Genomic DNA, 15,277 nt, shown 5'->3' on the forward strand with positions numbered 1-15,277 from the left:
AAGAGCTGAAGTTGTGTTAGCAGCATTATGTGGTTCTTTCTGTCCTGAAGTTTGCTTTTCCTTGTCGTGCTCTTGTACTTTTGTGCATTAGAAAAAGTAAAGCCCATATCCACTATGCAGACTGTGCCATTATTTTCCTCCTCTTCCACATAAACTAAAATCAGCTGATTGTAATGCAAGTTCAACCGGAACCAATAAGTGGGATTGATATGCCAGCCGACTAACAGTTCCAAGGAATTGAACTCAATTCACATCCCTAGTGTCTGCTGAGTTACTATTGTGAAAAAGGAAAAATATATTCTTCAGAGTCATGTTTTAGTAAACAGAAATATAACCCCAGTAACTCAGTACATTTGCCAATCTGAATTTACTATATCTGAATATACAATCTGAATGTTGCTCAACTCAGGTAAAATGCAGGTAAGCATATCTGCTTTATGTTTGGTAACTGTAATCTTTAGACTGTAAACTTTAGAACAGATTGCCCAAAACTATGCATGCTTGAAGAGAGTTCCAGTCAACTACTGGCATTATGAAAATGACCTGACCCTGATGATGCACTGTGAAAAATGTGAGTTACTTTACTTGGGGCAGGGGTGGAGAAGGAGTGTCTCACGATTAGACAATTATATAAGACCTTAATAAATATTGTGGATCATTTTTAGTAAGAAACAATGCTGTTTTAAGTGTGGCGATTATACTTATCACTCTGCTGTTAAATTTAAGCTTGCCCTATTTTATAGTTTATTTGCTGCTCTTTGTGCTTACTGGGTTAGTAGAAAGTCTGCTGTTTATTTAGCAAACTAAGTTGTCTGTCATTTCTTTCTGCATAACCAATACACACATGAACATTGCATTGACATTCTGCTGCAGGTGTCAGAACATAATGCTCTCTGGAGCCAAGGCTTAGAAAGGCGCTTCTTTGCAAGTGTCTGGTAGCTGGGCTTTATCCCATGCAGGTTAGGCTAAGTCTAAATGAGCCACATGTGTTCTCCTGTGGGTCCATCCCCCATGGGAGAAACATGGTTACATTTTGCATTGGGTCACAATCAAAGGCAGACGTCCCAGAACAAAATTTTTAAATTGTATTGTAATATCAGGTCTTCTGTCATATTGTATGTTTTGGACAAGGTGACAGCTTTTTACCACCTGTTAGCAGGAAAGGAAGCTGTCAACCAGATGTGCCAAAGCATGTAGTTCAGGTGTGTGAAGCCCTAGTTTTGGAGGTCTTCAACTCTTACCTCTAACACAGCTTCAACAGCATTATGACGGATGCTGCTAACATTGAATATAAGTGGACCATGTTACGCATCTCCATTGCTTAGACCAGTGTTGGGTAAGTTACTTTTAAAAAGTAATTAATTACTAATTACTTAATCAATATTGTATTTAAAATACTTATAATTACTGTGTCTGAAAAAGTAACTTAATTACTAAATAAGTAATTTAACTAAATACTTTTTAAAATCCCTATAAACCTTGAGTGGACAGACAATAGAAATTAAACTCTTTAAATAATAAATAATTTTTTTTAAAGACGGAGACTCTACAGTAGGCAGCGGTAGCATCTCTTCCACAATGTAGCCTGCAATCATTTTTTAAGCTCACCTTCAGACGCTTTCTGTGCTGCTGAAGTAAAATCAAGTTTTGCCTGCTTAGCAGGAGTTGCCGCGGTGTTATCCATGGATGATGAACAAGGATCATTCAGAAGTGTTCGTCTATGCTCTCGTGTCAGGCGCTTCAGTAGATTCGTGCTATTAACAATGGCCGATAGTTTTTTCTGCCCAGGACATAGCTTACATATTACTGTAATGTTCTTGTCTGCTTGTTTCAGAAAAGTAAAGAGACGGGAATATGTCCATTTCTCGCTTCAGCTGAGTCCGACATCTTCTGCTTTAGAATATGACAATGCAGCAAACTGGCGCAAAATGACATGCACCTGCACTACAGCGATGTTAAAGCGGCAGAGTTTACTTCTACGTTTAGAAGACAAATGATTGAAATTAAACAATGATATTCAGCGAGTTTAATTATTTTATAATGTAACGCAAGTACATTGTAAGTAACTGTAATTAAAATACCTAAAAATGAACAGTAATCAGTTACTCTACTTTTTCAGTGCAAAAGTAATTTAATTAAAGTAATGCGTTGCTTAGTAACACGTTACACCCAACACTGGCTGAGACTATACAGCAATGGAGTAACTAGTTGTGCGAACTACACAAAACTGTGGCTTAACTCTTTCCCCCATAAAGATGACATTTGATGACCTCCTCTGCACCTTTAACACTAAGTTTTGACACTTATTATATATAATGATAATTCCTCAGGCTTGGCAGGACCCTTGCGTGCCTCCTCCTCCAACTCCGGCTGGTGACGTATATGAGCTGGTGGTGGGCCTGTCGGTTGTTCAGCGGCCCTCATCTGGGGAGGAGGAACGGGTGCAGGCCCCTGCCGGGCACCAGCTGCTCCTGCCCGAGGAGTGGGGATGGGTGCGAAGGCAGGCTGCGTCCTGGCTGGTCTCACCCTGGAGGTTGGCACAGGTGCCGTGCAGTCAAGGGTTGCGGATGGGGGTGGCGATTGTGTCACCGGGAACCGATCTGAGCTGCCAGCCTCTCGATCATCTGCCTGCGACACTCAATCTGGTCCTGCAGTTAATCCCACTGTCGGTGTGACGTCGCCACCTGCTGCCTCCACGTGGCCGCCATCTCGGCCACCATTTGGGCCAGCTCCTTCCCTGTCTGGCCCAGTCCTGGGTCTGCCGTGCTCCTGTCCTGGGTTTCGGCACCACTGTATTAACTCCACGGCAGACCCATCCACACATTCATGCTTTTCAGCATCTTGTTTTTATTTACCAGTACACACGTGACCATGCCGTGCCACATATATCAATATATACACTTAAGAATCTTGTGTTTGAACCAAATGGTGGACAACAGAGTTGTTGGGAGATTGCTTCGCTTGTGGGACTGGTAACTGGTACTAGCAGGCCAAGCAGAGTACAGCTCTCACGATGGCTGAATCAAAAACTTGAATGTGGTTTGACCAGGATGCTTCCTGGTCACCTCCTGGTGAAGTATTCTCGACATGTCGGACAAGAACAAGGCCCTGGGGCAGACTCAGGAGAGGGTGGAGAAATAAATTGTTTCTTAGCTGGATTGGGAACATGTTTGTCCAGAAGATGTGGGAGCTCATCAGCTATGAAGAAGAAAGTCTGAGCATATCATCTTAGACAAAAACCAGGATCCAGATAAGGGATGGATGGAGTAACTATTTAGTAGTCCGTTTAACTACGGTAATTTATCTGTATTTGTCCAGAGTAAATTACTACGTTGATGGAACAGAATACGATATAAACACAAAGAAATACCAAAATAGTCTTACAAAATAAACTTACTCTCAAAGTATAAATATTATTTTGCATAATTTGCATAGCTGTGCAGAATTCACTGTTTTCTACCCCAACAGGGCAGATTAAAGAAATGATGCAATGTTGTAGAAGCTCAAATTATGCTCAGCGACTTGTGGGTTTACATCATGTTGTAAACAGCCCTTTAAAGGATTAAATAGAAACATTCACATTGCCTTTTGTACTGATTTAGCTTTTCTGAGCTTGGAGTGTTCATGGACACTGAACTCTAGTTACAAAACACTTTATAATCTGACTGAGCTAGAATACAAGAGATAAAACACAAGTCAGTGGCTGATAGAGCTAAAGTGGATAGCTTCTCCGAAGGGATAACATCTTTCAACTTGAATAACTCGCTGACCATCTGGGTATTTGGCATCCCTTGGCTTCAAGCTCAAAGCTGCTTTCTATACGTACAATAACTGACAACTTGTAACTGAAATTAAAACATGAACAGTCATGTGTGGCCAGGATTTAGGCTGAAGAAAGTCGATTTCGGAGGCTGCCTCAGGCACCCCTTACCAAGCTTAAACTAGAAGACGTCTGCAGTAAATACATGATTATATGGCTTTACTGATTTTTTTTAAATTATTATTTTTACAGTACATTGTAATTTTGACTATTTAATTTAATTAATAATCATTGCAAATAAATAAATAAATAACTGACATTTTAAAACTTTAAAATTATGCTTTTTTGTTGGACATTTCTTTGTAAATGTGATAGTGTTTAATGCCTAAATCTGGTCTTTTTGAAAATGCTGCACTACTCTAATTTATTTGTCATAATCCTTCTGCCATATTTGAGCTCTTACAGTGCTTGAGGATCCGTCAAGCAGTTTCTAGTTGAACTTTGCTTAATGCAGCATTATAATGAAGACAGAGATAAATGAAGAGCTGATAATGAGAGCAATCAATATGAAAATCAATACTGGTTTGAGTTAGCAGTCTTATCTTGTTCAAAAATGAACAAATCATTAGAGGAAATTGTGCTTCAAAGGCATCTTTAATCATCAGGAAATAGATTTGTCCAATAATAGTCTAAGTTTTACAAAGTTTTACAAAATCTTACACAAAACAAAAACCAACTCAACAGGTGAGTAAAAATACCAAACAGGTAACAGGATATCACCAATTAAAACCATAAGTCACTTCAGAATCAAATGTCAGTTATGGAGTCATGCCATCTGGTTTCACAGTTCTCACCTTATCAAAAATTATTGCCCTTCAAAAGACAGCACAATCTGCACTTGTAACAAATGTCATTATAACTTTGTCCTCTTCAGATTGTGAGACTATGTTATGAGTAGTGCAGTGCTGTCTGCCTTTACCTTTTGTAATTAAAGTGTCTTTCAGCTGTCACAGAAGCCACTGATAGGCTGTGGCATCAATTTTCTGCAGCAGCTGTATAATGCTGAGTGGCGAGCTGCAGCACAAGTGGCAAATTAGCTCATTAATCTAATCTCAAGCCGGAAACTCATATCCACAGCGCCATAGTGCGTGATTATATGCACTGTGGCGCTTTAAATTATCCCTATAGAGCTCTTCGCTCTCAGATGGGGGCTTACTTCCTGAGAGTTACCAGTGGGAGGTAAACTAAAGCTATCAGGCTCGTCTTCTGTGGTGCCAGCTCCTAATTTTGGTTTTGGAGACAAACATACTCTTGACTTTTAAGATTAGGCTTTAAACTATCAGGTGGCTCCTTAATTATGCTGCTATAAGTATACACAGACTACTTCTGTTCCATGCTTTTTTGTGTGTTATTCCCCATGTATTTAAATGTCACTACTGCAGAGAAAAAGTAAAATATTTTCAGTCTTTTGAATAGAATATCAGTCTTCGCTCCAAGGCAAGATTAAAATGTCTTTTTTTTTGTCCCTTGATTTCTCTCTCACTCTGATCCATAGCAAGAATGACCCAGAAAGTCATTAAGTGATTTCTGCTTGCTGGTAATCCTATTATCAATGTCAAGCAGAGTGGCTTTCTCCTGCATCTGTACAGATAACTTATTATCTGATCATTGTTTGTCCTGAAATTTGAATTCTTTTTTTGGCACTTCCTTGAAAGTATAGTATACTGCCATGTTCAGCGACATTTCTCTCAATGGCTGTGAGTTGGGTTTACACTTGCACCAGAATATTTAATCAGAAGAATTACCGTTTTATCAGCAGATACCATATCTTTATGGTACAGTTGACAGTAGTCACTTTGTTTTCAATACAAACTCTTAAAGAATATAAACTCTCTGCAGAGTTCCCTTCAGCTTGGAAGCCATTATTCTTTGGAAGTGCATATTAGCATATTTACATCAAGGCAAAGCGCATAAACAAAAATATTGCAATCAGGAAATTTGATCAAATTGTTTACATGTTAAAAAGTTTCTGTAGTTTAGTTCATAAATAGTTTCAATGGAACCTTTTTATTCTGTGTGGGCTTTTCACATGCTTTCAAATCCCTCTGTTGTTAAGTGTTCAAAGATGAATAGGTAGCACTTGCAAAAGACTTTGCTCAACTACTTCCCTGAAGTTTTGTGCAACTGCTACCTGTTTATATTTAGAAACCCAAATTGGAGTCATATATTTGTTTATAATCACGGATGAATGTACTAGGAAAGAGCATCTTCTTCACAGACTAAATTAGTGCTCTGAAATTATGTTGACATGTACAATCCATCAAAACTTCGTTGCAGACAATACAGTACATGTCAGTATCATTTGTCTACAGCTGCAGCCTTCAGTAATCCTGCCAGAACCCCAAAAGTGCTCAGGAAGTACTTGAAACGAATGACAAAATACCACAAGACACTGAATTTGCCTCCAGACTTCCCGTATTTCAAGCCAATTTATCCTCATTCTGTCTTTCAAATGGTTTTCAATGTTTGCTTCATAGAACAGCCTAAAACCCAGACATTTTCAAATAATCTATTTTTAAAATGCATTTTAGAGCCCCTCGCATTATGTAGCTCAGGTGCTTCAAAATCTTGATTCCATATAACTTACTGTGACAAATACAGCAGATGGCAAAGTGTAGCAATTAGCAAAAATAATTACCAATAAATAATATGGTAATCTAACTAATTTCTTTTGTGAGAAAATGTCAAAATGCACAGCCAGTAATCACAAGAAATAAAAAACAGATGAGATTAGAAATCTCTAAGAAAAACAAAAGGTCTCATGTTGGGTTTTTTTCTCTGAATCACTCGGTATGTGATTATTACTAAATCCCTTCCAACCCTGGCCAGTAAGTAGACAATCAACCCAATTATTATGAATGTTTTAATAAATTGTTGTTGTTGTTGTTGTTGTTGTTGTTGTTGTTGTTGTTGTTGTTTTAATCATATACCTGACTTGTATCGCATTTAAGTTATATGGGATACATTCAACAGAGAGGGGAGGCTCTTTTACCTGCCATAATTTGTTCTTCTGGTTCACTAATCTCTGCAGTTAAACATTAATACATTTTATGTGGTAAATAAAATACTTTTGCATGCTGATTGAAATTTTTACCACACACACGACAAACAGGCATTGTTACATTTGGAACCATAGCATAACCGGCTTAACTGTTGTCTCTAATAGAGACAGGAAGGCAGAGGATGCCATCTAAAATGAGCTGATCATAATCCTCACAGGTTATGTAGACCTGTATAAATGGTGCGCTGCATTTGAAAAGTGTCTGTAAATAATATGCTGTTATCTAGTGTTTTGTGTCACTTTACTCTCGACATCCTTTCCTTTGCTCATTATTTGGATTTTGTAAGTTTTGTATCCAAACACACATGTGCTAAAGCTTCTCAATTAGAGAACTCTTCTTTTATTGTAGCTGCTTTTATTATAGCTCATGGACGAGTCACATCAACTGCTCTTTGTGAAATTTGCACTTCACACAAAAACTGCTGTGAATATGTGTGGACCTCCTACCTGCTTTGAAGTGCTGCTGCCCACTGAATTGTAACATGCTAAACATAAATCTTAATGGCACAGTGTGGAGAGGTTTCACTGCCCCAGTACTGTCTGCTGTTGCTTTGATTAGAAACCTCAGTAAGCTCTTTAGCACTGCTGCCTAATCCTGGTAGGTTTCTTTTGTAAATACTGACTAAGAAGGCAAGCAAGAACATGTTTATCAATTTATTTAATTGTGTAAATATATTTATTCTTGGGAAAATTTGTTTTAAAAAAAACTTTCACACAAAGCATGTTTGGCTTTATTTTTAGAGGGCTCTTCAAAAATGATGGCTCAAGTTCCAAATACTGTCACATTTCAAAGAAACATATATAATAATCTCTTACTATTGCAGAGCATAGTATAGACCAGGGGTCGGCAACCTGCGGCTCCGGAGCCGCATGCGGCTCTTTAGTCCTTTTAGTGCGGCTCCGCGTGGTTTGGGAAAATAAATTATTTTTTTAAGTAATTAGCTGAAGTATATTTTATTTATGTTAGTTCTTTTTTAACTTGTAGTTCTAAATTGGAAGATTATTGTGATATTGAAATATAAATATAAAATTATATTCTATTAGTTTTTGATCGCTCAAAATAAGTGTCACACTCGCGGAAGCCGATATACCTGCCGAAACGCCGTGCATTTATCGAGACTTTCAACCCCAGGTAGGGGGTCTTCGGATCCACATTATTTCAGCAGCTATTCTCCACCGTGAACTATGTTAAAAACAAACACCGCTCACGCCTCACAGATGAAAGCTTACAGTCCTGCGTAAAGATGAAAGTCACTTCGTACAGCTCCGATATGCAGGCGCTGTGCGCAGAGGTTCAGGAGCAGAAGTCCCATTGTAAACATATCACGGCAGACCCGACGATGTTTGCATGAACAAGCTTTTCAGCATCTCTTTATTGAGCACTTTTCACACACGGTTGCTGCGCGTATACAGCCGGTGTTAAAGCTCACAGCCCGACATATACCAACACAACGGCATAGATAGCACAGACGTTAAGGCGGCGAGGCGTGATTGCGGATGCCACTCAGGTGCGTACGCGTCCCTGCAGCGGCGCTGCAGACCACGCCCTGCCACACGCATTAACCAGGTAAAATACATATTTAGGCAGAATTTTGCAAATAGCTATTTTTCATTTTTCAGCAGCATAGTCCTTTTTTTCCCAATAATTTTTTTTAAAAGTCAGGTCAAGGCTCCAAAAGCCCAAAGGTGATATAAGGGTGGCGGCTCACAGCAGTTTTTGTTTGCTACATGGATCATTTTAGTTCAGCTGGATGTCTTTCCTTTTGTTATATTTCTCTAAGAGTTCAAAATGTGTTAATTACATAAATAAAATGTAATTTTCTCTGTAGCACTTCCTGGATTTAAGCAACACACCTTAGTTGTTCACACAAAGCATAAAGGTAAAAACAAACAAACAAACAATATATACAGTGTTATCTTCATTTTAGATGTCAAAAAGTATTTGCGGCTCCCAGTGATTTCTTTTGCATGGAAATCGCGTCCAAATGGCTCTTTGGGTGAAAAAGGTTGCTGACCCCTGGTATAGACTCAAGGTGTAAATCACAAGTTACTGATTTTAGTCAATGCTTTGCAACAACTATGGCTTTGTATACAATCACACAGGTGTCAGTGATATGTTATGAGATTTCATAGAAGATTCATTTGGATAAAACCATTTACTGTATGTCTCAAACACAATATATAACCATTGAACTGTGCAATAAAAGAGGCAGCAAACATTCGGAGAGCACATTAACACCAAATTTAGATCCTCGTGATAACTAGTATTTGTAAGGAACTGTGCCTTTACAAACAATAGGAAAATATTCACCTGTTATTGAATTTCATATGTTATTGAAGTGTCTAAACTAAAGATATTTCACAATATATGCAGTCTTAATGCAGAGAAAAAACATTAACAGTCAAATACTGATTGATGTAAAATGCATATTCTTAGCTTGTGAAGATTATTTGATTTATACAGAAAGGAACTGGATGGATGGGTGGATGTTTTACTACGACCACTAAAACTGAATGTTTACAGGATAACATTTAAAGGGATTTATGTGGGGGTATATCTTCAAGATAGTCTGAATACCTTACCACTGTAGTTGTGAAGTTATTCAAATAAAACTTTGTGGTAGTTATTCTGAGCAGAACTTGATAAAGTATTATATCAGGGGGGATGGTGGAAGCCCAACTCAATCAGACGTAACAGCGGGGCTTGCTGGTGTGTTTATGGAACGGACCCAAAAGCAGACATGGAAGAAAGGAAGTGACAATAAACAAAAAGCGAGCCTTTATTACGGGGGATACAAAACAGAAAAATGGGGCAAAGCAGAAAACTAAAACCTAAACTGGGAAAACTAAAACTAACTATCAAAATGATGACAAAAGACAAGAACATGAAACTGAAGGGGAACATGCGAAAACGTAAATGTGAAATAATCCCAACATGAGCATTAATATGTACCTGAATAGTAGAAAGCAGAAACTCTGTGACATAATGAGACTTGACATAAGGACAAACAGACGACCCAATGCTGAACAGAGGAAGACAAGACAGACGACTTAAATACACAGTAATAAGAAGAAACACCTGGGGAGACACAGCTGACACAAATGAACCTGATGCCACAGGGAAAAGTAAAACTAAACACGCTGGACATGGAAAGACCAGACTCTTCAAAATAAGATAGGAAACATGGAGAGACGTGGACATGAAAGCACAGGCAGAACGAAAGTAAAACAGAGGACAAGATAGACTTACACAGAAGACAGGAAAGACACGTAAACAGGAGACATGGACAAACCAAAAACTAGAATAAAACTAATAAATAAATAAAATAAGATTAGCTATGGCAAAAGAAGTAGTGAGCATGAGGTCTCTGTAATTACTAAATTGGTCATTCTTACTTGTGGTCCGAGGGCAGGAAGTGAGGAGGTCAGTCTGCTGGCAGACACACTTCCAGAGTAGGAATAAGAAGTACAACAGAGAGTGGGTGGGCAGATGCAAGTCCAGAAGGTATGGAGTTTCAGGAGCACCGTAAGGCAATTGTAAGCACCTTAGGGCAACTGTTGTGCATTACTGAATTGAAAAAGAAGCCAGGAATTAGGACTGGTTGAGAGCTGAAGAATCCACGGGATTAAACTGGAGAGTCTTCTGATGGGTGAGAAGATTGTAGGTCTGGGATTCTAAACAGGATGTGAGAAGCAGGAGTTAGAACAAAGCAGGTTAAGGAAACCAAAGACAAAGAATGGGGCCAAATAGTACAGCCTATTGAGGAATCAGATATTACTGCACAGCCACCTTGTCTGCCCTGAATCCTGACAAATATTTAATAGAGAAAATATGCAGTGGTTGATCAGTATTTATGGATACTCTGTTTTTTCCTGCTTATCCCTGAATAAGCAGGAAAAAGATGAGGATGGATGGATGTTTTTTTAAGTAGCCAAAAAAGTTGTAAGGTGATTTCAAATGAATTTTTAATAGCTTTCTTTTGTCACAACAGCCTGTGTCAGTTGTACTATGTAGTGGTTGTGGGTTTTGTTTTTTTGTTTTTTTGGGGGGGGGGTTGCCTCCAGCCTGTTGGCTGCTTGTTTGTGCAGTCACATTGCAGTTTTTTTCTGTTTTTTATACTTACAACTGTGGTTAACTCTCTTCTTAGAGCCATTTCTTTATTTGTACCCATTGACCTTGGGTCTGTACAATGAAACAACTGAAGGATACCCAGAAAAAAAAATCTGAACTTGTGAAATCTGAACACCTTCAAGAACATTCAGAAGAAGATAAATAACGCAGGAACAAACATCCTGCTATGTAATATAGACCACTGGTATGGACAAGGATGTGCAGATGTTTCCCAGAATGACACCCTGAAGTGATGAATTAATTCAAATTGTATGTCAAATAGCACACTAACTATAATTACAAATAGTGCAACCACTTATGTGTATTTATGTGATCTATTCATGACCAAAAGGTAGCTATAAGAAAGTGAGGATGGGGTGGAGTTACATAATTGAGGGATGCTGAAATTCTGTAATTGTATGCCATCTTGTCAATGTATTGGCTTTTCCACCTCTTTAGCAATTTGTGGCTTAAAGGGAAACTGCAAAGGGTTGGCAGAGTTGATGTGATAAAAGCATCACGTTGGCAGAGTATAAAGAAAAAGGTTTAGCTCCAAACCAGCCAAAGGTGCATGCAACTAAAAGGAACACCTAGAAGCACAGTGCTTGTGTTCAAAATAAATATTAATGACATCACAAAGAGGGAACAAGGAACATAGTAGATAGGAATTGCACCAAAAACAAACAAACAAAAGAAACCCTATACCTTCACAAAAAACAATATGAGATAAACTGTTTTACATTTATTGACCAAAAAAATCACACAGTTACAATAATGTGGTACGAGGAGAACGCTGCAGTATCACTGAATAATCTGGAACAGGTGATTATTATTCTGACTTCCAAAAAACACATATTTCACAAACGTACGCAGTCAAACTGGTGGTTGTATAACAAGACTGCTCGAAGCATGCTCAAGGCCTTTTATATCTCGTGTAGGCTTTTGTATCTCATAGCATCAATGGTGGGGAAAAATTTTGCCTTTTGTGAATCTGAAATACTTGATTTACCTCAAATTACACGTTTGGTTTTTAAAGGTCAAGAGATGACTCATAACTTTCTGGTGTGTCTGTCATATACTAATTTACAGGAGATAATAATGGATGGCCCCATCTTTTTGACAAGTATTTTGGAATGCCGAGTCATAACGCCAGGACCAAGTCCAATGTATGCTGTGAGTACCTTCATTTTAAATGTTAGAACTTTGTCCTTAAATCGATTATTTGTTTTTCACAATGTTTTATAGCAAATAGTTATTAATATATCAGATGTGCTTTCATGACAGTATTTACTTTCTGCTTTCGCTTGAAATTAAAACAGTAGACATTCCCTCATTACCGCATTGCAGGAATATCCTAGATGCGTGTCTTCGTTTGCCACTGAAATGTTTACATTATGTTTTGTTACTGTGATAAAATAGTAAAAGAGATGGAGTTCAAGGCAAACATGTTTAATGTTGCAAACTGTACAATAGGGCTGCCACGATTAGTCGACTGGTCACGATTACGTCGACTATTAAAACTGTCAACGACGAATTTAATAGTCAATGCGTCGTTTGAAGCTTTGTAAGATCCCAAAAGACGCAGGAATAAGTAGTAGGATTGAATAGTGTAATAACGGACTGAAACAGAAGATGGCAGCACTGCATGTACAAGGATGCCAGCTGCCGTTAAACCCTGAAGAAGTAGTAGTGTCCAGTATCATAGCTGTGTCCAAATTCAGGAACCGCATCCTCCTGTGCCCGCATTTGTAGGGCGATTACGTTACAGCGACACGGCGAAGACTGTCCAAATTCGAAGACTCCGACAAATGCAACCGACAAATGCTGGGACACATTTTGTGGGATTGACCGATTTACATAGTATGGGCAATAAAATGTGTATACCAGACTTATTTGAGTGTTGGTTTGATATAGCTTTTTTATTCTATTTTGCTGATGTCTTTTCATCTTATTCCGTTTCATACATGTAAAAAAGGAATTTTATGCATCATGACAGCTGCAATTTTAGTCTATTGTTGGTTTTGTCAAAATCTTTCTGTTTAACGATCAATCATGCATGCATGACCAATCTGTTTATGTAATTATTCTTTTAACTTGCCATCCGTACTATAAGTAACAAAGGCTTAAGCATGACAGTCTTAAGAAGATGAAATCAAATTGTCAAGCTTCGATTTTAGTCATCCAGTTTGGATTTTTCTTTTCCCATTATATGCACCTCTTTCAGTTCATGCTTTTTAATCTGCCAGTTGTTTGAAAGCTATCTATTATCCACACTGTGCTCACTGACAAGCAGTGTATTTTCTATTCTACATAGAATAGAAAATAAAGACTAGATGCATAACTTTGTGTCCCCAAAAATGAAGCCTTGCAGGCTAAGTTCCTTTTGAGAATGAGAATCAGTAGGATGATAGCTAACGTGACAGCTAATTAGAGATGCACTACTGCACTGACCGGTGACCGCCAGTCAACCTCCCAGATGACTCCCATATGGGCATGTGTTACGCACGCACAGCAGTGCAGGCAAATAGTCACATATATATTTTTTGTCATAACACATTGATGTCAGGATCTGAAAGCAGAAGGCTCTGCCTCCCATACTACTATTAAACATCCTAGGAACCACAAGTAAGCCTGCTGTCTGAGAGCAAATTACTCTATAGGGGTGATAAAGTACTGTGAGGTCTTTAAGATTACATGGGGCCTGATTGTTTAATATCTTGTATGTGAGGGGAAGGATTTTAAATTTAGTTCTGAATTTAATAGGGAACCAATGTAGAGTAGACAATATGGAAGAAATACCCTTCTCTTTCTAGTCCCTGTTGCCACTCTTGCTCAATCAACTCAAGGCTTTTCAGGGAGTTTTTACAACAACCTGATAATAGTGAATTACAATAATCCAGTCTAAGTAATAAATGCATGAACAACTCTTTCAGCATCCCTCTGAGACAGGATGTTTCCAATTATTGAACAAATGGAATAACAATGTCCTATATATGTATTTAATGTGCAAACTACAGTACTACTATAGCATACAGTACTATGCTATAGTACATAGTCAAAAATTACTCCAAATTTCATCACAGTGTTACAAAAGCCAAGGTAATACCACCCAGAATAAGTATCTGGTTAGAAACCATATTTCTAAGACTTTTAAGGCCGAGTACAACAACTTCAGTTTTCTAAATTTAAAAGCAGGAAATTGGAGGCCTTCCAAGTCTTTATGTTTTTAAGACATTCCTGCAGTTTAACTCATTCATATGTGTCACCTGTTTTCATAGAGAGATAAATGCATAGCTGTAAAAATGTATGCTATGCTAATGATACTGCCAAAGGGAAGCATGTCTAATGTAAACAGAATTGGTCCTAGCACGGAACCCTGTGGAACTCCATAATTAACCTTAGTGCATGAACATGAACAAACTGGAGTCTATTAGATACATATGATTTAAGCCACTACAGTGCAGTACCTATAATACCCACAACATGCTCTGTGATAAAATATTATGGTCAACAGTATCAAACGCTGAACTGAGGTCTAGTAGAACAAGCACAGAGATGAGTCCACTGTCAGCGGTCATAAGAAGATCATTTGTGACTTCACTAATGCAGTTTCTCTACTGATGAGCTCTACTGTTTTACAACTACTCTTTCAAGAATTTTGAGATAAAAGGAAGGTTAGAGAATTGCCTATAATTTTCATGTGCTGGTGTCTGTGGCTTCTATACTTTAAGCAGTCACTGACAGCAAATGATTTTCACTGAAGCATTAAAAAGTATCCTCATGTTTAAAATGTTTGTATGTGCCTTTGTGTATTTAATTTTGAGTGTCTGAAAAGAGAGGACTATTTATAAAAATGGCTGTAAACAGTTAGTGCATTTTTTGTAAAACCCCTTTAATTAAAGCTGAACTTTATTTTTCTTTATTATTTAAAATCCACTGCTGCAAAGCTTTAAAAAAATGTGCCCAACAAATTATGTATCTAATTGTAGAATGCAGCACAATAACAAGTCTTTTTTTTTCAGCTGCATAATAATTTAACTAACCTCTTTTGAACAATTATTTAGATCAGATTTGCCACTCTGTTTCCCCATCTGCTTAGTCCAGGGAGCACTGTTTCAGGATTGTGATCAGTGTGACCAAACGGCTTGTGAATATCATCACATAAATCTGATATTTCAACCCAGAACATTGCTTCAAGTGTTAGTAATACACCTAGCAATGAGCTTAACCAGCAATACAATCTGTTGTTGAACTAGCACATAGGTACATTAAAATAATGATAGTG

The 15,277-nt window shown here is 38.0% G+C and overlaps 1 protein-coding gene across 1 annotated transcript in view; it reads left to right on the top strand.

Annotated features, from left to right (window-relative positions):
* The window catches only part of rxfp1 (relaxin family peptide receptor 1), a 72,465-nt gene that overhangs the window by 37,054 nt on the left and 20,134 nt on the right, over window positions 1–15,277 (top strand). Inside the window, exon 3 of the mRNA XM_005726593.1 lies at window positions 12,082–12,165. Coding sequence (XP_005726650.1) covers window positions 12,082–12,165 — 84 coding nt within the window. The remainder of the gene's footprint in view (window positions 1–12,081; window positions 12,166–15,277) is intronic.

The sequence above is a fragment of the Pundamilia nyererei genome, unplaced genomic scaffold, assembly GCF_000239375.1.
Source record: "Pundamilia nyererei isolate P.nyererei 1_Seehausen unplaced genomic scaffold, PunNye1.0 scaffold00020, whole genome shotgun sequence".
Lineage (NCBI taxonomy): Eukaryota > Metazoa > Chordata > Actinopteri > Cichliformes > Cichlidae > Pundamilia > Pundamilia nyererei.